The following is a 25,446-nucleotide window of genomic DNA, read 5'->3' as shown; positions in this document are numbered from 1 at the left end:
ACTAAAATTTGCTGTATGTTGCAGGCTGTTAGACCATAATTATGTTTTTTTGTCAATGTACAAGTGTGTCTATATATGTATACGTATATGATATTAAAGCAGAGGTACTATTATTAAATAAAAAGAGTTTGTGCTTTGGGCTACATTTATGGGCTGGAGATAGTGTAGAGCTGAAAGGCAACTGGTGACTCAGAACTGTGTTAAATCCTCATGGTAAACATATCTCTGATATCAGAAATGACTTTACTTGAAATGAATACTTTGAGAGAGGACAGTTTTCTATCTGACCCCACACACCTGAGTGAGTAGAAGGTTTAAGAGAGAAGAGGGCGAGTTAAAAAGTAAGGAAAGAAAGAGGTAAAGCAAGGACATAGATAAGACAGGCAGAGGTGGGAGAACATAAGATTAGGAGAGGTTGGGAAAAATGTGAAGAAAGAGGAGGAATTAAATGGCTTATATTTTATTTATGTATTTATTTATGTCCAGAAAGTGGTGCATCTTCCATGTAATAAAAAATAAATCAATACTATAAATTTTTAGGTCATTCCTCTGGCTTTTGAATCACAAGTTTAATACAACTTGTCTCTTCTAACAAATAATTCAACGTATCATCCTTATAGCTATTGAACATGAAAGCAGAATACTCAGTATCTAAAATACAGTTTTCACCGTGGCTCTAAAAGACTAGCATTATTTAATGACATTTTTTCTTTGACAGTGCTCTGTCCAGCCAATGAATTACGGCTAGATTCAACTGGAGTCATATTGAGCCCTGGATATCCTGACAGTTACCCAAATCTTCAAATGTGTGCATGGAGCATTTCAGTGGAAAAGGGTTATAATATCACCATGTTTGTAGAATTCTTCCAGACAGAAAAGGAATTTGATGTTCTTCAGGTGTATGATGGTAACCAAGGGTTATATTTATTGGATATTCATCAATTAAGTCCAAATGTTCTAATTATACATGTAAACTTTGAGTATAAACAGCTGCTTATGTGAGTTTATCTTACAGATATTTTTAGAAGTACCAACATTAAATTTAATCCTATACCATATGAAAATTATAGTTAGCTCCATTATTATTTTACAAATTATACATCTTTAGCTATAGAATTAAAATGCTTAAAACAAACATTTTATGTTTTCAGTTATTGTTAGTGAGGTAGATTGGTGGTGAAGCAATTTAACCATATTTAATAGTATTCTAAAGATATAAAATACTAAAGATAAATGAGAATATAATTAATTTTATCTAAATTGTTTTATTTTCTTCCCAAAGGACCAAATATTCAAAGTCCAGTGCTTATTTCCCTCAGTGGGGATTATTCATCTGCTTTTAATATAACAAGCAATGGTCATGAAGTATTTCTTCAGTGGTCAGCAGATCATGGCAATAACAAAAAAGGCTTTCGGATAAGATATATAGGTATGTAAAACTTATAACTTCAGGACAGATCTCACTATCATCTTCAGTATGATTATAATTAAGGAGCAGAGACACTATTCAATTAGACATGAATTCAAATCACAGCTCCTCCATTGATGGTTCTTTGAAAATTTATGTAACCTCTTTATTTCCTATTGTAATGATAATAATTCTACATCCCTCATATGATTTTGTAAAATATTAAAAGCATTTAGGATACTTATGACTTATATGTCAGTTATAAATTAAACTGCGATTTTTAATACTTTAAAAAATAGATTTGTTTTCCTTGAACTGACAAAAAATAGTAATAGTGTTGTTCAACCATGTGTTATCTGACCTATTTAAGAACTCCTTTAAATGACAAGTTCAAACAAAGGATAAACATACAGTGGTCAAAATCTTTGTTTTAATTTTTATCCATCTATTTGTGATACTTGCTAAAATATCTTAAATGTCAAAAGAGAGAGTAACAAACACATCATTTACAAACCTTCAGTTTTTAAAAACGAAAGCGTTTTGTCGCTACTGCTTTTCCTTGCATGATGTTTAGAAAGATGTAGGCTGGAAATTCTTTTTAATACCAAGGTGACATAGATTTTTCTATTATGTCTTCCTGTTTATAGGGTCTACTGATACTGAACCAATAATTTTCTTGTTGAGTAAATGTACATAAATAGTCCTCTATTATGTGAAGGTTATGTTCCTTTTCTTTACTGCCCTTCTAAATCATGTCAGAGACCATTCTAAATCATGTCACAGGCCATGGATATGTGCTCAAGAGCATATTCCCTCAGAATCAGCCAGCTGTCTCTTTCTATACAGTGTTCACCATGCCTCCCAAATCATGTGTCGTTGGTAATCAATTCAACCGAAAATTCCTTTTATAAATGTTTTATAAACAACTCTGACACTATGATTCTGGGCATAGACAGATAAATTTTGAATTTCAGTTCTGAAAACTATACTCTTGAATTTTACTCATTTATATAAATTTACAACTACGTATAAAATGTATGAATAGAATAATTCTGTTTAATCCCCTTGATTTTAAAACTCTGAGATGATAGTTTGATTTTAACTTATTAATAATTTGTATTTTACATATTAGAACAACTTGTGACTGACAGCATATTACTACTATGGACATAGTTGTATCCTACAATATTTCTATTAAGTCTAAACTAATTTATTATGCAATCAAAGTAGAAGTGTTTTAAAAAACTGAAACATGGCCAGGCGCGGTGGCTCACGCCTGTAATCCCAGCACTTTGGGAGGCTGAGGCGAGTGGATTGCCTGAGGTCAGGAGTTCGAGACCAGTCTAGCCAACATAGTGACACCCCCCTCTCTACTAAAAATACAAAAACTTAGCTGGGCATGGTGGCAGGCACCTGTAATCCTACCTACTCAGGAGGCTGAGGCAGGAGAATCACTTGAACCCGGGAGGTGGGGGTTGCAGTGAGCCAAGATAGTGCCATTGGACTCCAGCCTGGGCAACAAGAGCGAAACTTCTTCTCAAAAAAAAAAATTGAACTATATGATATACCCAGTCATCTTGAAGAATTTTCATACTTGAGCTTATGTTTCTATAATATGAGCAATGTAAATGTCTTTTTATTAAAGTGTTGCCCAAATAGGGCATTTAAAAGTCAGCACATTAAATTCATGATACATGATAACATAAAAGGAAACTATTCAAATTAAACAATTATAAGCATTAGAATGACTGTATTATAGGCCAATCCTTGTTCTTATTATTTATGACAAAGTTGGATATAAATATAATGAAAATACCACTGTTAGCCCTCAAGAACAGCTTGACATATTAAATATGTATTTTTGCCTTTAGAAATGACAGGTTATGACATATATATCCTAAGTCCAATTTGTTTCTTACTGTTTACCCCCAAAGCCCCATTTTTCTCAGATGAATTCATTAAAGTTTCTGAAGGTAAATGGTACCTGCCATGCTGAATATTCTCAAAAGTACATATGAAAAATCTATTTGACATTATCTGTTGGCATTTCAAACATCAGGAGATGAAAAAACTTTTTTATTTTATTGGCAATTTCTATCATAGTATGTAAATGCTCTTGACAGAATGGACACCCTTTAATAGACTGGGAAAGAGGATTATGGAATGTGGGGGATTATTTTAGACATCAACCAAAATGAAATGTATGACCTAACATCATAGAGGTGTCTGGATATAACTTCGAAGTGACATGTAAATGACATGCTCTAAAATATTGCTACCAAGGCTGTGGCATTTAGGTCCCTCAAATGACAGGAAATGCAGTGACCAAAATTCAATTAGGTATTTGTTGGGCTTTTGAACCTCCAGGGTGTTAAGAAAATACATTTCAATTCAGAAGACATTTTAGGTGACAATATAAATTGGAAGAAAGCTCAGAGTTAGTTATATCTCCCAAAAGTTATGTCAGTAGATTATTTTCAAAACAGGAAAGAGCACAATATGATGTTCATATAAATTAAAATTTACATAGATGACCACTGACCTACTTTTAAGCGCTAGTCACTGTGTAGGTGTTTATCACTTTGGGTAATAACTTCTGGTTCATTAATTAGCATTTTTTTTTCTTTTCAAAAGCTTTCTACTGTAGTACACCAGAATCCCCACCTCATGGATATATTATCAGTCAGACAGGTGGGCAGCTTAACAGTGTGGTCCGTTGGGCCTGTGATCGAGGATTCCGACTTGTTGGAAAAAGCAGTGCTGTGTGCAGAAAGTCTTCCTATGGGTATCATGCATGGGATGCGCCGGTCCCTGCCTGTCAAGGTGAAGTATATTATGCCAAAATGAACAAAAACATGAATATGAGATTAGCACCATTTAACTTTTTTATTTGGATCACTAACATTTCTGAGAATAGAAATATTCCGAAGCATATTGTGAACTCTTTTCATAAAAACAAGGCATAACATCGCAGAATGATAAATTCCAGGGGACAGAAACATACTGTTTTATAATTCTTCATTATTGTTATGCAACTTATATGCCTTGACTTTTCCCCCTTGTATACATACTTTATTCATACATCCTCCATTCCAGTTATTTTGCTGTAAGACAATTATTGAAAGAGAGGGAGACTGAGTTAGTGTGAAGTCTGCAGAGAGGTAATAGAGAATAAGAATGGGCAAGTACACTGAAGACTGAGTTTCACTCTTAGCGTGCAAAATTTGCTCTCACAGCAACAAATTTAAGAGAAAAATGTAACCCACCACCTGGTTATTTTTTTTCTTCGGTGGTACAGATAACACAACAGAGATATCAGAGATATGTTTTTTATTTTTCTTTGTATTCTGTCAAAAGTCGAGGCACTGAGCATTATATCATGCTGCAAAAAGACTAACAAGCTTGTTAATCAAAAAATTGCATGTTTTAGAGTTTTTGATTAAGACTTGTTTTTATGGGAGGCTGAGGCTGGAGAATGACTTGAACCTGGGAGGTGGAGGTTGCAGTGAGCTGAGATTGCGACACTGCACTCCAGCTTGGGCAACAAGAACGAAACTCCATCTCAAAAACAGAAAACAACAAAACAAAACAAAAAGACTTGTTTTAACTAGTAGTTGAGTCTCTTACCTAAGTGTAGTCACAGTCATAAAGACAAGTTCAGCATCAGCTACGCAGAAAAGCTAATGTCATTGGACTTTGAAAATTTTAAAATAATTCATTACATTATTTTATCAAGATGAAAATTAATTTTGTATTTTGTTTAACTCTACTCAGCATGTAAAGATGCAGATACCAACTTTGAATTCTCACATGAAAAAATGCAGGATACTCTAGGTTAATAAACAAGAAGTCTTACTTATTACCTATTTTTTGGTGGGCATTTATAAAAAACAAAAAAGTAAGATAGGTAATTAAAATTTAAAATCAACCAATAATAAGTTAAAATTAGCTAAGGAATAGGTATTACCAGGCACTTGAAATGACTTCTTTTACCTATTAGAGTGCAATTTATAATTCATAAAATGATAGCTTTCAAAGGCATATGTAAACAAATGCAAAATGAAAGAATTATTGTTTCTTGTTGTGTTGATGCAAGGAAACATTAATCACTTATTAGGATTCTGGGAAGCACCATTACCTTAATGGGTTATCAACACTGAAGGCATTTACTTCATGCAGAATAGATACATTTTAATAAAGTATTAAAACAGCTGCTTTCCTTCCACCAATGAATAGCAGGAGTATTTACAGTTTTTTAGTATTAACTAATTTCCCAGAATTAGTTTGGGAAAGAATCTTTGATCTCAAATTTCATAATAGAATTAAAAATATAAAATAAGCTTATATCATATATATTTTAAATAACCATTAACATGCTCTGAATTTTAATTGTTTTTAATTTTAAACTGTTGTATTTTAGTTACATAATGATTGCTTTTATTTATATTTATATACACACATACACATACACACCCCTATATGGTACATATATAATCCTTAAGAAACATTTTGTGAGAATAATTGACTATCATGTAAAATAAAAATACTGCATGCTTTCTGAAATTTTGAAATTGCTTTGTAGAATTAGTGCTATAATTTCATTGAATATACTCCATGTAATTTACATATGGAGTCATTTTTTCAATGTCCTTAATTTAAAATTGTTTTACAATTCGAATAAGGAAGTTGAAATATAGTTTAAAAATGAGATATTTGGTGAAGTAAAATGACAAAATATTTGTAAATCATGTAGCCATTTCCAAAAATTGATCTTTTCTAATTGTTAAAAAAGATTAAGAAAAAATGCTTACAGGATATGACCTCTATTTGGACATTACTAATTGAAATGAAATGTTTAAATGTCATTTGGAAGAGCTATTTGCATAATGCACCTTTTATTTCAAATTTGTTTTGCATTTGTCAGTCATTTTTCATTTTCTTGTCTCTTAGGTCTTCTTATACATTTTTACATACATTTACTTGAGCTATAAAGTTACACAACGTGAGCATAAAGGTAGAAAATTAGTCAGCTATATCTATTTGGGTTTAGTCAGGTGTTTTATTTTTGTTCTCATCACATAACCATTTATTGATTCCTCCCTCAAAAATTGAACCATCCTCATGAATACAGTTAAGTATGATGTAGTGTTACCTGGAAACTCATTTTGTATTCCCTGTCTCACTTTTAATTTGTGATTTCCTGAGAGTTGTATAGACAAGCCTCTTTTACAACCACTCAATTATAATGACTTTTCTTCTGAACTGGATTTATTTTCTTTCTTTCCTTCTTTTTAAAAAAGTTAGCTGAGAAGTTAAATTGTTAACTATCCATAGGCACAGGAATTGTCCCATTATTCTGGTATGTTGTCTCTTTTTAGTTCTAAAATAAAATCACGTTTTATTAAACATATATGTGGAATCTATACTATTTAACTCTATCTCTTTTTACTTTGACCTAGATTCAATCTATACTACACCAACAATGAATAGTTAATTTTTAAAAATCAGTAAATACATGATCTTTGGGAGGGAGATGGCATATAACAACTTGAAATTCCCAAAAGTTCTAAGTGAAAATATAAACATTGCTTTAACCGACATCAGAAAACCATTTACTTTTCAACACTATTTTAGAGGTTCTGTAATTAGAAAGCAGGGATAATAACACAATTATATGGGATTGCATATATAATTTAAGTCAGCGTTACAGCTTTTCTGTTGATAATTTACAGGTTACCAAATTACAAAAGATCAATTATTCAGCAGTAGAGATTCTGCCATTCAGTTTTGACAAGATTTCACTAAGGTTTTTCATTTTATATTTAATTTACATGGGTTAATTAAAATTAAGCAGCAAAATGATAGATTTTATAAGAGAAGTAGAAACAATTTTTGGTTGAAATGGAAGATGGGTGAATAGTACAGAGCATTTATAATATTTAAACTAAACTCATATTGTTCTGTACTTTATTTCTTCTGTTATGAAAGAAAATATAAATCTGTAATTCTTTGTATGAAACCTGTAAGCTAGAAATCTTTCATAATAGAGAAGCTTTCTCATTTTATAACAATAACGCAGTACATATATCTATCAGTTATTACATAACTCCAGTTGGTTCTGGGACGACACTCATATTCAAATACATTAGTCCTTCTGTGGAGATGTGTATAAATATTTACTCTGAGTGTGATATATAAAGATACACATAAGGCCAGATGCAGTGGTTCACACCTGTAATCCCAGTACTTTGGAAGGTAGAGGACACTGGACTGCTTGAGCCTAGGAGTTTGAGACCAGCCTGGCCAACATGACGAAAACCCGTGTCTACAAAAAAAATACAAGTATTAGCCGGACCTGGTGATGCGTGTCTGTGGTCCCAGATACTCAGGAGACTGAAGGTAGGAGGACTGCTTGAGCCCAGGAGGTGGAGGCTGCAGTGAGCCAAGATCCTGCCACTGACTCCAGCCTGGGAAAAAGAGTAGTACTGTGTCTCAAAAAAACAATTGGCCAGGTATGGTGGCACGCACCTGTAGTCTCAGCTACTAGAGTGCTGAGGCGTGAGGATCACTTGAGCCCAGGAGGTAGAGGTTGCAGTGAGCCCAGATAGCACCACCACACTCCAGCCAGGTGACAGATTGAGACTCCTGTCTCAAAAAAAAAAAAAAAAATTCTGACTTTAATTGAAGTATTGCTACCAAATATACACTTTGAAATATTATGTACATATAATTTGAAAGATTATGTGTTTTTTTGTGTTTGTGAATACCAATTGTGTACTTACAGGGCAAAAATGGTTAAAAAAATCAATTTTAGGGGATTTTTCTGTAGCCTTTCAAAATTGTAAAGTATAAAATATATACAATAAACTAGGCAAATATAACATTTTACATTATTATCACATCATAATAAAACTAATTTTCACCAAGATCAAATGTATTGTAGATAAAAATCAAGACATCTAAGACACATCAGTGAAATTCAGGAAGATCCTAACTAGGTTTTTAAGACAGTAAGTCCTGGCCTTATATTTATTAAACATATCCAATATACACGATACTTTGTGGATGGTGCCCCAGCTCATACATTTTGGCTTCTCTTAAGACAGAAATAGCCAGCTTTCAGGTAAAATAAATCTATTTGATTTATTCCTGACCAAAATTATGATTCATATTCGTTGCCACTCTCTTTAAAATACTTAATATTTATCTGTCAAATTGAATTCATCAAACTTGCTATATAATGGTCCAGTCACGGGCTTGCATTAGAGATACTCTTTACCTAACTTTCATTCTCATATAGTCTATACGAATGCTGATAACCATGCACATGATAACCAGAAATTAAGTAAGAAACCAAGAAATAAAGCATTAACAATGTATAGATTCATCAATTTATAAACATTACTAAATAAGAGTTTGGAATAAATTATTCAAAATTTATGGTTCAGAAAGTATTTCTGTGAGATATTCTGAGATTGTTTCAGAGAAATTGAAAAAAATCCCCATTACTTTTGCATGTTTTACAGTTCAGCAGAGTTACCTAATACATTAAACATTTTTCTGTTTATATGATTTTGCTTGTGTGTATTTTTTCTAGCAATTTCCTGTGGGATTCCTAAAGCTCCAACTAATGGAGGAATACTAACAACAGACTACTTGGTAGGAACACGAGTTACCTATTTTTGTAATGATGGATATCGATTGTCATCCAAAGAACTTACTACAGCTGTATGCCAATCAGATGGAACATGGAGCAATCATAACAAGACCCCTCGCTGTGTTGGTATGTGTGTCAAGGGAATTTCATCACTTGTTTTTCTCTTGGTATTTTATATATCTGAAATTTTATGTATTGTAGAATTATAAAAACCAATCCCTAAACTGAAGTGTGATGTCTAAGTCAGAAATAAAAGTTAAGTAAGCTATCTTGTACAATGAAGTACTAGAAGACAGTACAAGGACTTTTCCATCATTTTTGAAAACCTCAGAATATTAATGTCAAAAAAGTCACTTTTATTTTATACAATAAAGTTTTATTTTGTAAAAAGTCATCCTTTAGTCAACATGTGTTTTCAGTACATGGTCCCTTGAGAAAATTTTTAAAGATTGTGTTAATAAAATGATATTTTGACATATTTCACTCTGATTTTTATAAGGATAAATAATGTTGCAGAAATTATCTATAACTTTAAACTTTTGTTGATATTCTTCTGGTTACTTACACTTAGAAGAGTTCCTATTGCTGTCGCTATTACTTCACTAGGTAAATAAGTTTACATGATGATAAGACATTAATTCTGCTAAAGATTTGGTAGCAAAAAAATAGAAAATATTGATTTAAATAAACTCTTGAATTTTCTCTATATTTCAATTATTTTTTCCCATTTGGTACTAACATTTCCACTTAGCTGTGATTTCATTTAAAATGAAGATTGTTAAGTTGTTTGCACTCTGAGCATAGGTATCTAAAAAGGCTTCTACTTACCTTGAAAAAGTTTTGAATTAGCTAAAGTTGATGTCACTACTCTTGCATAAGAAGGCCATTCTCATCAAAAAAATTTCCTCAAAATATAGTCTCTTCTAAACCTATAAAGAAATAAGGGAGTAGAGGTAAGCCAACAATTGGGATTCTAAGTAGGTAGAATAATATGTACAAGATTGAATTGTGAAACCATTGAGTGTGTTCCAGAACTGCCAGCAATACCATACAGCTAGGGGAATGGAAAATATCAACATGCAAAAGAAATAAAGAACAAATGCTAAAGGACCTTGTATAGTGCAACAGTAAGCGAATTAAGGCAGTGGAGATGTAAAGAATGGAATAGACGTTAAGATATAGTGATTTGTTAGCAATTACACCCTTTGGTTTTTAAAGCTCCAACTAATGGAGGACCTTTGGTTTTTGTATAGTTGTTACATGTCCAAGCATCAATTCCTTTACCTTGGAACATGGAAGATGGCGAATTGTGAATGGCTCCCATTATGAATACAAAACCAAGGTTGTTTTCAGCTGTGACCCTGGTTATCATGGACTAGGTCCTGCCTCCATCGAATGTCTTCCTAATGGTACTTGGAGTTGGAGAAATGAAAGACCATATTGCCAAAGTAAGTATACACTCTGCTAAACTTATTTCATAAGCTATGTTTGGTTATCAAATTGTTTGAATCAGTTCCTTTTATAAACACACTAGATCAATAATTAGATGACATTACTAATATGGTCATTTATTCTCATTACGTTTTTAAATTTTCTAACTATGGTTCTATGTATTAGTAAATGCTTTTCTAGCAAATAGAATTTGGATTAAGAAATCTAGTGTTTGAATTGTTGATCTATTACCTACTTTAACAACGAAGTAATGTTTACTTACTACTTGACAGACACTGCTTTTAGTCCTTTACATGTTTTATACTCATATGGTAAAAAAAAAAAAAAAAAAAAAAAAACCTTTGCCCAAGATGTAATCATTCTATTAAAGTCACAGAGCCTATAAATGATAGAGAAATGATATTTGACCAAGTAGTCTGACTAAAATCCTTGACTTTTTATCATGTTATATCATGTTTATTCTCTCTGATTCCAAATTCTAAAACTAGAAAATCTTAAAACTAGAAAATTATAACACCTGTCATGTAGAGTTACTGCAAACATTTAATGGTATGACACAATTGAAATACCAGCTATAACCACATCCTCAATAAATATTATTGAACCAAATTGAGCAGTTAAGGCATTTTATTCCATACATTTTTATAATATAAATGGCCAGTATTTAATATACATAAGCTAACAGAACATAGGATATTCAAGTGAAATATCTTGAACTCCCTTTCTTACATTTATTTATTGTCTGTTTTGTTTCAGGAAATATGCTAGGCGAAAATTCAGTCTTTTAATTAGTGTCCAACACAACTCTATGGTATATATTGTATAGAGACCCATGATTTATAGACAAACTAATAAAGAGATCAAAGGTCTACATAGGGTTATTATGATTAAGAAGTTTAACATAGCAGACAACTATCTTATGTGTAATAAGTACACAAATATCTGATATTATTTTATTTATGAATATTCACTGATTTGAAATTTATTTTTTGAATCTCTGTATCAGTATAGAATTTTTTGGTTGCCTGTGTTCCAAGATAATCATATTAATGAATTAAAGTATTAAAAATATATTTCTTTTTTTTTTGTTTTGTTTATTTTATTTTATTTTTTTATTTTTTTTTTATTATACTTTAGGTTTTAGGGTACATGTGCACAATGTGCAGGTTTGTTACATATGTATCCATGTGCCATGTTGATTTCCTGCACCCATTAGCTCGTCATTTAGCATTAGGTATATCTCCTAATGCTGTCCCCGCCCCCCCCACCCCCCACCCCACAACAGTACCCGGAATGTGATGTTCGCCTTCCTGGATTAAGAAAATGTGGCACATATGCACCATGGAATACTATGCAGCCATAAAAAATGATGAGTTCGTGTCCTTTGTAGGGACATGGATGAAACTGGAAAACATCATTCTCAGTAAACTATCGCAAGGACAAAAAACCAAACACCGCATGTTCTCACTCATAGGTGGGAATTAAAAATATATTTCTAAATTATATTCAATATTGTAAAAATTTGCCATCATGTGTATTTATTTTATTTATGTATTTTTTTTTGAGAAAGAGTCTTGCTCTGTCTGCCAGGCTGGAGTGCAGTGGCGCGATCTCGGCTCACTGCAACCTCTGCCTCCCAGGTTCAAGCAATTCTGTCAGCCTCTGCAGTAGCTGTGATTACAGGCGCCCGCCACCACGCCTGGCTAATTTTTTTCTGTATTTTAGGTAGAGATGGGGTTTCACCATGTTGGCCAGGCTGGTCTGGAACTCCTGACCTTAAGTGATCTGCCCTCATCAACCTCCCCAAATGCTGAGATTATAGGCATGAGCCACTGCGCACAGCCTGTATTTCTAAATTTTTGTACTAGTCCTCCAAGTTTTTTCCCAGGATTTTTCTCTGACTGCAGACTGCTTGTTTTTCCAAATTATTGTTTAAAAAGAATAATTTGTTTTTAAAGGGCACACGGATAGGAATAATTCAAAGAGCTAGGTAATTATTATCTACAACTGAAACACTCATTTAATCAGGTTTTCAACAAATGTTTGTCTGATTCTATTGTGTTAGATTCTTTATTATGTAGAATGGTTTAAGTGATAAATAAGGTTGGGTTACTGCCTACAGGTAAGAATGAGGGAATGGCAAGGGATTTAGGAATTGCAATTAACTGAGAAAAAGAAAAAAATAGTATTATTTTTCTGGTCCTCCATTTAATCATCTTTTAAATGAAAATAATATAAATATTAGAATTAATAATAATATTAGTATATCAATAATATTAATAGCCACCTCAAATGATTTTTTTTGGGGGGATGAGCTCAAAATCATCAGTACATTTTAAATTTGATATGCAACTCTTGAAAGTTTGAAAGTTTTCTATTTCTCTACCTGACAGCTATCTAAAACTTAAGACTGAAAACCTAGAGAGTTGTTTTGAGCATTACATAAATGAAAACACTATAGCACCTAGTACATAATACATCCCCAATGAACATGATCTGTTATTGTTTTTATGCTAGAATGACAGTTCATTTGTGGTCTTCAAATATGAAGAAGTCGTAAGAGATGCTATATGACCCAGCAAGCCAGTTAAATTTAATTTCTTCAATTTTTTAAAACTTACAAAAAACAGATGAATAATATCTAATGGATCTCATGAAAATCAAATATTTTACATGTAAAACTCAAACTATAGAGTTCTTAACAAAAATTATATAGTAATTATTATTTTAATGTTGGTTTAGATTTGAAGAAACTTTGGCTCAGGTAAGTCAAAGTGCTTGCTCAAAGTTACCTGATAAGTCAGAGAAAGATTTTGGATTAATGAATTATCGTCTCTTTAAACTTGTGATGTTTTTCATCCACTATAGCCAGATTGACTAAGTGAAAAATGCAAAAAAAAAAAAAAAAGGAAAAAGAAAACTTTATATCTCTGTTACTTTGAAGGTTCTATGGGAACTTAAAGAGCATGCATTTTACATTCTGTCATCTCTTTTCTCCATGCTTTCACACTCATTCAAACATGTTTTACAAATACCTATTTCCTTTGTAAATACATCAAATCATAGGAAGCTCAAAATGTTCAAAGCATAGTTTTGTTACAAGTACAGCTTGACTATATCTTTAAGGATTTTTATTTATCATTTTAAAGTTATTTCCTGTGGAGAACTACCTACACCTCCAAATGGAAATAAGATCGGAACTCAAACTTCATATGGCTCAACAGCTATCTTTACCTGCGACTTGGGATTCATGCTTGTGGGCTCTGCTGTAAGGGAATGCCTTTCCTCAGGTCTTTGGAGTGAATCTGAAACCAGATGCCTAGGTACAGATTTTTAATTTGTTTTTACCAAACTTCCCCCTGCCCCTCACCCTTGAAAAGAGGCATCTTTTTTTCCGTCATATGAGATACTAACTTATATTCATTCAGTAAGGATGTTAAAAACCAGAAAATACTTATCTTTAAAAATGGCTTGTGATAGAAAAGCTACTAAACGGAATAATCAAATAGTGTTCCTAGTGAAATCTGAGGAGAGACACATTTTCTTCCAGGCATGGTGAAAATATAATGGTGAAAACTAATTGCTGAAAATTGTATGCCTGCTTACTCAGCTGGATTAATCGCTGTAGCTATTAACTCATTCTAAACCATAGTCAATTCTCTTTTCACCTATTTGCTTAAGGTAATGACTGAATAAGATAAACAATGTAATGTCTATATTTAAGCACCTTTCTCCCTTTTTATTTCATAAGATTTCAACATGCATAAAACTAATTTCTATTACAATTAAAAAAAATTTTTTTTGAAACTTTTAGTCAATTAGGATGTTTTCCCCTTAGAGTTCCCTGAATTTATTATAAAAAATCTTCAGTTAAAGAAACTGAACTAGTTCATTCTTCTTACCCTGCCTCTTTTATTATGAAAATACTATATTTTATGCTTTATCTCCTTTTTCAAAGATTTCAATAATTTATTTAATATTAAGAAAATAGTATGATTTATGCTATTTATGCTTTATTTTCTCTAAAATGATTTCAAGATCTGACAGAAGTATTGAATTAGGTAATAATGAAAATTTTTCTAATGATTATTCACCTATCTGTTGGAAGTAAGGCAAGATCTTTTTGTTTATGAATTTAAAAATTGCTGATTATCATGAATAGAGTACTGCAAAATTTGTACAGTGTTTTTGTCTTTAAAATGTTACTGTTTAAGAATATGACACATGGCAGAAATGTCTATACTTACATATTGTGTGGCTAATAAGCTTGAAAATATTCATAGAAATACAATCATTATTTGAAATTTCAGATGGTATAGTTAGAAGTTTTGGTTAAAATGTCTTTTTTCCCCTTCTCAGGCACATTTGTTAATAGTTATACTTGGAAGCCCAGCAACAATTTCTTTATAAGAGCACACATATTTGAATATACACAGGGAACTCCTGAGTCCCTGGGGTCATTAATGGACCAGGATCTGGCTAGGGATGGAGTTCCTCTCAGATTAGGGTCTTTCCTCTTCCTCTTTAAGCCTCACCTAGACAGAGCAGAGCAGTGAGGGTAGGAGTCATGGTGTCTCCCACTGGATAAGGTTGGGCAGATGGATGAGGCCACTTCAATGCCTATCGAAGAAAACAGAAAATAGTTAATGAGTTAAATGATTATGTATTAATATGTGATTATATAATCAAATAAAAACTCAAAAAAATAAAAAATCTTAATAGTTTGTAAGCTGATTTTAGTTGTACTAATTTCAATTACCTAGTTTACTTATGCATTTTTAAGTAAACTTAGTTTACATATAAATTTTTAAATTTATATATAGTTATATATAAATAAATATATATTTATACATACTCTTAAGTATTTAAATTATATATTACATGTATCTTTAAATATGTATACATTTATAAATAAATATATTTAAAATACTATATTTAACTGATATTTAATTTAAATACTATATTTAAAATATTTAAATATATATTAAAATATTATATTTAAAATGAACTATATTTAAAATATAGTTAAAATAAAACTAAATTTTAAAAGTATTTTAAATATACATATAAATTTGAAAATACTATATTTTATGGCCATATGCTCTCATGAATTGTTATTGTGTATTATATATTATTTAATATTGTATATAGTAGGTGGTTTTATTCACCTACTTAGAATCTTGATTCTGTTCTCTGGAAAGACAGGGCATAACAGGAATATTTATAAGAAAATATTGCCTCTTTGTCTAAGGAGACAAGATCATCCATTGTAAAGAATACAGTGTTTATATACAATGAAATGCAAAAGGATGTTGATAGGAGGAAAGTACAGTTACCAAACAAGCAAATCCTAGAATATTACACTGTGAATTGACCTTAGGGATTCATTCTTCTCCACTAGTTTGTGTAACCTCAGACACTTTTAGCTTAGAATGGCCATGAGAATGTGCTTATAATTGTTTCTCTAAGTACAGTGCATTTATTCCTGCCTCCCCAGGATTTTATTATGAATTTTTCAATTAAAGGAATTGACAGTGAACACCCATATGCCTACCACCTAATTCTACAATTAGCATTTTTTCATATTTGCTTATCACATATCTATCCATATTTCCAGGCCTCCATCAATCCATTAATTTATTTTGTTGATGCATTTTGAAATAAGTTGTAAACATCAGTATACTTTGTTGCCAAATATTAAGCATGCATACCATTAGCTAGAGTTCAATATTTGTACAAAGTTTTTTTTTTTTTAAACTCTGGCAAAATTTATATGTAGTGAAGTGCATAGATCGTAAATTCAGTTAGATTAGTTTTGACAAATGTATACATCCGTGTAACTAAACCACAATAAAGACATAGAACATTGCCATTACCTCAGAAAGTTTCCTTATGCCCCTTTGTGGTCACTGTGCAACTCTCCTCCTCCATAACCTGAGGCAATAACTATTTCGATATTTTCACCATATATTAGTTTCCTCTGTTCTAGAAATTCATTAAATGGAATTGCAAATTGTGCACTCTTTTGTATAAGGCTTCTTTTATTCTCTTTTATCTATGCTGTTGTCCATATCTGTAATTTGTTCCTTTTATTGCTCAATAGGATTCCATTGTACAAATATGCCACACTTCAGCCATTCTCTTTTTGATGGATACATGGGCTACGTCCAGTTTTAGGCTATTATGAATAAAGCTGCTATGCATGCTCATGTAAAAGTCTTTTTGTGGACATATGCATTCATTTCTCTTGAATACTCACAATAGAATACATGTGGGAGAGTTCTAGTTGTCTCCCATTCTCCAGCATGTGGTATAGCCAACTTTTTTGTTCTCTCCGTTCTGTTGGATGCATAAAGGTATCCTATGGTATTTTAATATTTTTTGTCTTAATGAATACTAATGTTAAGCACAGTTTTTCATAAGCTTATTGGCTATTTGTAAATTTTCCTTTATGAAGTGGTAAAGTATATTAACTTGCCTTTTTGTTATGAATTGTGGGAGTTCTTTACATATTCTTGTTACAAGGCCTTCCTCATTATGTGTTTTATAAGTATTTTCTCTTATTCTGTGACTTGCCTACTCATTTTTTTGTAGCATCTTTTGACAACCAGGAATTTTCAAGTTTGGTAAAGTCTATCATTTTTGTTTGTTTTACTTTCTTTTTCTACTAGAAGCTTTATAGTTTTAGCTTTAACTTTTGTATCTCCAATGTTATTTTTAATTTGTATGTGTTATATAGTAACATTGAGGAGCTTTTTTACTTGCACTTTGTATCTTGCACTATTTATTGAAAAAACTTCATAATTATTGAAATCATGTATGTAAATCCTCTAAATTTGTTCACAATTTTCAAAATCATTTTGGATACCATAACACTTTGCAGTTTCATATAAATCTTATAATTAGTTTATCAAACTCTACAAAGAGATTCTGGTGGGATTGAATCCTTACATCAGTTTGGGGAAAATTGGCATCTAAAAACATTGTGTCTTCTGATCCATGAACAGAGTACATTTGTTTGGGTCTTTACTTTTTGTGTGTGTGTGCAATAGCAACATTTTGTATTTTTAGCATAGAAAGTGCTATTGCTAAATTTATTCCCCAGAATGTTTTACTATTATAAGTAAAAAGTAAAATTGTTCTTTTTTTATTTTTTAGATAGGGTCTTGCTATGTTGCCTAGGCTAGTCTTGAATTTTTTTTTTTTTTTTGAGACGGAGTCTCGCTCTGTCACCCAGGCTGGAGTGCAGTGGCGCGATCTTGGCTCACTGCAAGCTCCGCCACCCGGGTTCATGCCATTCTCCTGCCTCAGCCTCTCCGAGTAGCTGGGACTACAGGCGCCCGCCACCACGCCAGGCTAATTTTTTTGTATTTTTAGTAGAGACGGGGTTTCACCGTGGTCTCGATCTCCTGACCTCGTGATCTGCCCACCTCGGCCTCCCAAAGTGCTGGGATTACAAGCGTGAGCTACCGCGCCCGGCCCTAGTCTTGAAATTGTGGCCTCAAAAGATCCTCCTGCTTCAGCCTCCCAAAGTGCTGGAATTATAGGCATAAGCCACTGTGCTCAACTAAAGTTGTTTATCTAAATCACATTCTCCAATTGTTTGCTGTTGGTATATAAAATACAATTATTCAAAATATTTATCTAATATTCTACAACCTTTCTAATTTCACCTACTAGTTTAAGATATTTTAAAAATACAATTTTCTACATAACTATTACCTGAGTATAGAACAGTTTCACTATTTTGTTTCCCAACATTGTGCTGTTTATCTTCTTTGTATTAATGTATTGCACTGGAGGTTTTTTTTAACAATGTCTTTATTGGGTTGAGAATGTTCCCTATATTCCTAATTTGTTGCCAGTTTTTTATCATGAATAGGCACTGCATTTTGCTACATACTTTTTCTGCATCGATTGAAATAATTACATAGAATTTTTTCTCTTTAATTATGTTAAAATTACAGTGGTTAATTTTTCATATTTAGCCAAATTTCATTTCTGGATAAATCCCAGATAATCATGATATATTATAATTTATATGTCACTAGATTGATTTTCTGAAATTTTATTAAGGAGGTTTGTATCTCTGTTTATCAAGTATTTTGGTCCTTTATAATTGTTTAAGGACTTTGGTACTTTTTAATTTTTTTTTTTTTGAGGCTTTACTATTGGGGTTAATGATTACTTCATAAAATAAGTTCAAAGTTGATTTTTTTCTTTTCTGTTTTCTAAAAGAGTCTGCATAAGAATTATTTTCCCTATTAAAAGCTTGAATTTCCCAGCAAAAAAAAAAATCTGTGGGAAGGTTTTTGTTTAAGAATTCAAATATTTTAATAGATAAAAACTCTTAATATTTTTATATTTTTATCTTGTGTTAGTATTAGGGCGAGTTATAATTTTCACAGAATTTTTTTCTTTTCTTCTGAGGTGTTAAAATGTATTGGCATAAATCTGTTTTTAGCATTCCCTTATTCTTTTACTTTCTTGAGGCTTTATAGTGATATCACTTCATTCCTGTTATTGACAATTTTATTCTCTCATTTTTGGTGTTAATAAGGTTAGCTAAGAGTTTAATAATTTTGTTGCTATTTTTAGAGAAATAATTTTTAACTTAATGTTCTCTATTGTTTGCAATTATCTTAAATATTTCCTTCTGTCTACTTACTTTGGCTTTATTTTTACATCATTTTGCTTCTTGCTTCTTCTTCTTAACATGGAGTTTTAGGTCATTGCTTATGTATCTCTATTCTTTCTATTAAAAGCACTGAAACTTATAAATTTCTTTAATAAGTAATGCTTTATCTGTACCTCCAAATTTTGATATATTTTCTTTTTATTTTTTTTTGAGATGGAGTCTTGCTCTGTTGCCCAGGCTGGAGTGCAGTGGCACCATCTCTGCTCACTGCAAGCTCTGCTTCCCAGTTCACGCCATTCTCCTGCCTCAGCCTCCCAAGAAGCTGGGACTACAGGCGCCCGCCACCACGCCCGGCTAATTTTTTGTATTTTTAGTAGAGGTGAGGTTTCACCATATTAGCCAGGATGGTCTCGATCTTCTGACCTCATGATCTGCCCACCTTGGCCTCCCAAAGTGCTGGGATTATAGGCGTGAACCACTGCACCCAGCCTATATTTCCATTTTTACACATTGAGATATTTTATAATTTCTTCAAGACCCAAGTGTCACTAGACACGTGTCTTCTTTTAATTTCCATATATTTGTTGTTTTGCTAAATATTTCATAGTTACCTTTATGTCATATAGTTATAATTGAATTATTTGTGGCTTGCTTTTAAGTCAACTTTAAAAGTTTACTTATGTTCCACATGTATATAAATATACAAATAAAACAAGTCACAATATTAAAGGTATTACTTTATAACCCATTTCAGCGGGTCATTGTGGAATTCCAGAACCGATTGTGAATGGTCAAGTCATTGGAGAAAATTATGGATATAGAGACACAGTTGTATATCAATGTAATCCTGGTTTTCGATTGATTGGTTCTTCAGTGAGGATATGTCAGCAGGATCACAACTGGTCTGGTCAGCTCCCATCCTGTGTGCGTAAGTAAGCATGGCAAAAGCAATTAGAGACCTCTGGTCTTTGGAATAATTCTAGTTTCTGTTAGGCAAGGTGAATATATATATTATGTTGTTATATATGTCAATATAAAGTAAATTTCCACAATCCAATTTGATACTGCTATGCAAAAGTCTTTAAAGTGGAATATGTTCAAGAGCATTTCAGTTATATTTTCTCACGAAGACAATAAATTAAATTTAGCTCTTCTCATATTTAATATAAATATATAATATTGATAAATTAATATTCTTATATGGAAGATACATTATCAACACATTTGTAATTATAAGGATTTAAATTTCTAGAGACCACTGTGTAGCTATATCAAGGTTTGTTTAGATGTGATACTACAGATTATCTAACAATTATGGTGCTATTGTTATGACATCAAAATTATATACTGATGAAGCACAGTGGGGAAATATTATCATTAGGCACGACAGGAAGAACCTTTGATCTCATTTCAGATCCTCTGATGATTATGTGAGCTAATGCAATGTTTAATATCTCTGGGTCTTAAGTCCCTTATATAGAGAGTGTGTGGTTGAAGATGTTTATCATTATGTCATCTTTTAACCTCAAAATGCATTGCATTTTAAAATATATCAAGATTACACATATGTAACATAGCTATATTTTGTCTGAAAAAAATTAAAAATTATTTATTAGGATGCAAAGGCCTATGAATGATATCATGAACTCTGGGGACTAGGGAGAAAGAGTGGGAGGGGAGTGATGGATAAGAGATTACATATTGGATACAGTGTACACTGCTCAGGTGATAGGTACACCAAAATCTCAGAAATCACCACTAAAGAACTTATCCATGCAACTAAACACCACCCGTTCCTCAAAAACTATTGAAATAATTTTTTTAAAAAGCAGATAAAAAAGAAAATAAATTAAAGTTTATTTTAAAGCACTATTTACACTATTTTAAAATTCGTACAAAACATATGAATATATGTAATTTTAGAAATATTTTAAAAAGATCTCAACAGTTCAACATATATCCATGTGATCTTTTAGGTTGATTAGATATGAATTCACACATGAAGAATAAAGTGTATTTTGAAATATCTTTTTATTATAATTTCTTAAATATACCCGCTGTGCTTTGTGGTTTTAATGGACCTCTTCCTATATGTACATTGTGGATTTGGCCGTTGTGCACTTATTATGACTGCTATATTATGAAAATAAAAATAGATCTGAATAATGATAAACTCTAGTACATCTCAGAATCCTCATAGTATTTAGTGTTTCAGATCACAATCTATCCTACTTTGGATCTTAAAGTCAACTACATTTTTCTTATATTTTTTGCCTAATAATGTCCATCTCCAGATACTGACATTTATATTAAAATTATTAGTAGTAAATAAGTACTGTAAATATACTGTAACTATAACAGGATCATAGGATAAAGATTTTGAAAGTGTCAGATAAACAATACATAGGACTTTTAGTATGCGTTCACAAGAAATATTTCATTTAATCTGTGACCAATTGCATCTATACTTATAAATTCAGTCATTATACTGTTTTGATCCAATCCACAGAAATGTATAGAAATTCTGGTTTCATGGTAATGATAATAGGATAATAGAACATCTAGTTTCATGGTTATGATAATAGGATAATAGAATATCTATCTAACAATGAAAATCACTTTCCTAAGACACACCCATACACCCCGCTACACAAATTGATTATCTGATGATTTAAAGACAGCAATATCCTGCTTGTGTCTGCCCTAGATAAGTTCTTTTTCATTTATATTCAAGCATAGCCAATTAATATCACTGTTTTTCTTGTTGAATAATTGAAACTATAGATGAGAATTGGCCCTTAGGGTACAACTGGTTTCTTTATTGATAATTTTAAACAAGAATAAGATGCAGTTAAATTTCCAAATGAGTAGGTTGACATTAACAATACAGCTGAAAAATAATGGCTTTTGGGTCATTTCCTAAGTACTAAAAGTGACTGTAGTCGTTTCCTGTGCCCAATTAGGAAGCACTATTACTGAAGTTGCTCTGATTAATAGAGTGAGATAATGCAATAAAACAGTTCATAGAAATAGTGTTTGGGGAAAGCCAGCACTATGTAAAATTTGTAGTGGGACACAGTGTTACAAGAACCTAAATAATTTATCTAATTAGGAATATTATTTCCAAGAAAAATTATATTATCAAATATCAATGATGAAGGAAAGAAACCAGTAAGATTGTTTTAGAGAATATTTTGAGAATATGTCTCAAAATATTAATGAAAATCCTAATGCAGCCTTTGTGTATCATTTTCTATTTTCTACATTATGTAGTCACATTAATTTACTTCACAAGCACCCATTTGCTTATCAATCTATTATTCATAAAAATTGGTTGTTTACATAATATTAAAAGAACAATTTCAAAATTAAATGCAAAAAACTGCCTTTAAATATCCTCAATTATTAACTAGACAAGGAAAACTGGTTCAGTTTTGTTCCTTTCTACTTTTTAACTTTGTTGTTTAAAGCACAAGATCTCATTCTGTCATCCAGTCTGGAGTGCAGTGGCAAGATCATAACTCACTATGATATATATGCATAGCTATGATCATGCTCACTACAGCCTTAACCCTTCTCCTCAAGCAATCCTCCCACCCCGGCCTCCCAAAGCACTGGGATTATAGGCAGGAGTCACCACATCTGGCTAATTTTGTTCTTTTCTGCTATTAGGTATGGACATGAACTTTAATTATTCCCCAGATTCCTTTGCATTTCAATACTCTGCTCTTTGCCTCCCCAAAAAAGTAGAGAGAAAGGATGAAATAGGTACCATGAAACTTTAAATATCTATGTACCACTTGCATAAAATTATCACAATTTTTAATAATTATCTATTTACTAATATAATGCTGTTAGACTATTTTGACATTCTACTTTGTTCATTTACATTAGTAAATGTACTTTCCATAGATTTCCAGATAAAAAGTAGTCTTCTTTCTACTTTGTTTGAAATGATTAAGTATAATCAATAATGCAATAACTGATAACTAAATTTTTTTTCTGTGTTTCCTTCCCTGTCCTCCTGCCACATCATATTAGCTGTTAGCTGTGGTCACCCTGGTAGTCCAATTTATGGAAGAACTAGTGGAAATGGGTTCAACTTTAATGATGTGGTAACATTCTCATGCAATATTGGGTATCTTATGCAAGGGCCAACAAAGGCACAGTGCCAGGCCAACAGACAGTGGAGCCATCCTCCACCTATGTGCAAAGGTAAATGTCTAAGTATATTCCCATTTGGGGCATGGTAATAATGTTCACATAAACATCAGTGACACACTTAAAACAGCTTGGGCAGAATAGTAAAAAGTTTTTGTCTAATAAACAAAAAGCTTTAATACTGACGTCATCTCATTAACAATGCTTTCCCTTTTCTAAATTTGTAACATATTTTTAAAGTTAAAAGTGGTAGAGCTAATTTCTAACTTTCTTATTTGTATCTGTTTTGTGACTGCATATAAAAGTAATTGAGATTGTTTTTATTTGCAATTTGCTTCATAATTAGTGGAATTTACCTTTGGCATTTATTTTCTTTTTATTTTTCTGAAAATTGTATGTGGGGCTGGCTTGCCATTACACCTGTATTGAGGCTTTACTCATTTTTTTAATCTATAGAAACAGATTAAGGAGAACTCTTCGATGTTTTTCCAGTTTGCAAAGAAGTATATCTCATGTTGTCTGACAAAATACAACCAAATTATCATTTTCCTGCATGTTGTTTTCTTACTGTTCAACTATAGCTTAAAAGATATCACTGTTAAAATTCGTACTCAGCACAACTTACGAAGTTGCTATTTTCCTAATTGTTGCCAAATTTTTTTCTTTCTTCTGTATTTTCTACCACATAGATTTCAGTCCATTTTCTAGATAATCCATGAGATTAATTTTATTATTGGAATCTGGTTGTTTGAATAAATTTACTTTTGAAACTAAGTATATAAATTTCTAATATAAATCTATATAGGCATATGTATATTATTCCAAACATATGTTTCAAAATTTGTCATTTGTTTAGTGGTCAACTGTTCTGATCCTGGAATTCCAGCCAATTCTAAAAGAGAAAGTAAAATAGAACATGGAAATTTTACTTATGGCACTGTGGTATTCTATGACTGCAATCCTGGATATTTTTTATTTGGATCTTCAGTTTTGATATGTCAACCAAATGGACAATGGGACAAACCTTTACCAGAATGTATCAGTAAGTAGATAATGTGAATTGTTTCTTGAGAACATGTCATGGAAACCATATGGATGTTTATCATCGTTATAAAACTACCTAAAGATATATATCACAGAGAAGCATATTGATTTTATTGTTTTACTGTTTTGAAATTATACTTTTCTATATTTTGCAAATTCAATGTCCAAATGTAATTTTCTTAAAATTAATGTGATAAATATTTATCTGTCATTCTTTGATTTTGCATTTTGGAGCAGATAAAATATGAAAAGTAGTCATATTTCCTACTTTACAATATTATCATCTGTAAGAGGCAACTATACTTTTATTCTGTACTAATATTTAATATTTCATTTAAGGCAAAATTAGTCTTAAACATCCATCATGGATTCAGAATACATGAAGATTTACATAAAGGTGTTACTTAAAACTTATTGATCTTAAATATTTGTCATATAGAGACACATATACTTTGTTAATGCAATAATTGTTAATATACATCATCTTTCTAGTCAGTGAATATCTAATAAGTGCATTTTGTTATAGGTTATGATAGGAGTTGTGGAATGTACATAAAATAAATTACAGCCAAAATGCTTACAAGTAACACACGTAGTGAGAAAAATAATTTAGCAGATATAAGTCAAACTTCTGTGAAGCCATAGAGGAGTGAACATAAATTCTAGCAATTAAGTCAATTGATAGGTCTCAAATTGAACTAGATCTCAAACAGTTGATGAGTCTTGGACTTGACAGGGAAGAGAAGAACAATTTCATAGACTGAATGAATAGCGTGTGAAGAAATCGTTCATTTTTGGCAAATAATTTTTGGTTTTAGTAAATTGCTAAATTATAAAATTATTTTATGATTATGTTTCATTTAGAGGATTTTTTATATTCATGGGGTGTAATTTTATGAACGTTTTGTGACAACATTCTTGTACTAACGAAGAAACAACACTTTTTGCTGTGTCTATAAGATTTCAGATTCTATGCATATAGTTCAGTAATTTGGCCTGCTGATTAAAATTCATTTGACTTATTTGTGTTGACTGGTCTAATTATCTGAATAATTTACTTACTTATTCTTATGTAGCCACCACATT

At 31.6% G+C, this 25,446-nt stretch overlaps 1 protein-coding gene across 2 annotated transcripts in view; it reads left to right on the top strand.

The window, feature by feature from the left end:
- CSMD3 (CUB and Sushi multiple domains 3) overlaps window positions 1–25,446 on the top strand; it is a 1,208,741-nt gene that overhangs the window by 1,116,305 nt on the left and 66,990 nt on the right. Inside the window, exons 48-56 of one of the 2 annotated variants that reach the window (XM_032760295.2) lie at window positions 719–907; window positions 1,283–1,429; window positions 4,043–4,231; window positions 9,006–9,191; window positions 10,319–10,513; window positions 13,667–13,840; window positions 19,910–20,083; window positions 23,197–23,370; window positions 24,173–24,358. In XM_032760295.2, coding sequence (XP_032616186.1) covers window positions 719–907; window positions 1,283–1,429; window positions 4,043–4,231; window positions 9,006–9,191; window positions 10,319–10,513; window positions 13,667–13,840; window positions 19,910–20,083; window positions 23,197–23,370; window positions 24,173–24,358 — 1,614 coding nt within the window. The remainder of the gene's footprint in view (window positions 1–718; window positions 908–1,282; window positions 1,430–4,042; window positions 4,232–9,005; window positions 9,192–10,318; window positions 10,514–13,666; window positions 13,841–19,909; window positions 20,084–23,196; window positions 23,371–24,172; window positions 24,359–25,446) is intronic. The other variant, XM_032760296.2, reaches the window with a different exon arrangement.

The sequence above is a fragment of the Hylobates moloch genome, unplaced genomic scaffold, assembly GCF_009828535.3.
Source record: "Hylobates moloch isolate HMO894 unplaced genomic scaffold, HMol_V3 SCAFFOLD_9, whole genome shotgun sequence".
NCBI lineage: Eukaryota > Metazoa > Chordata > Mammalia > Primates > Hylobatidae > Hylobates > Hylobates moloch.
This window is presented reverse-complemented; position numbering and strand designations above follow the sequence as displayed.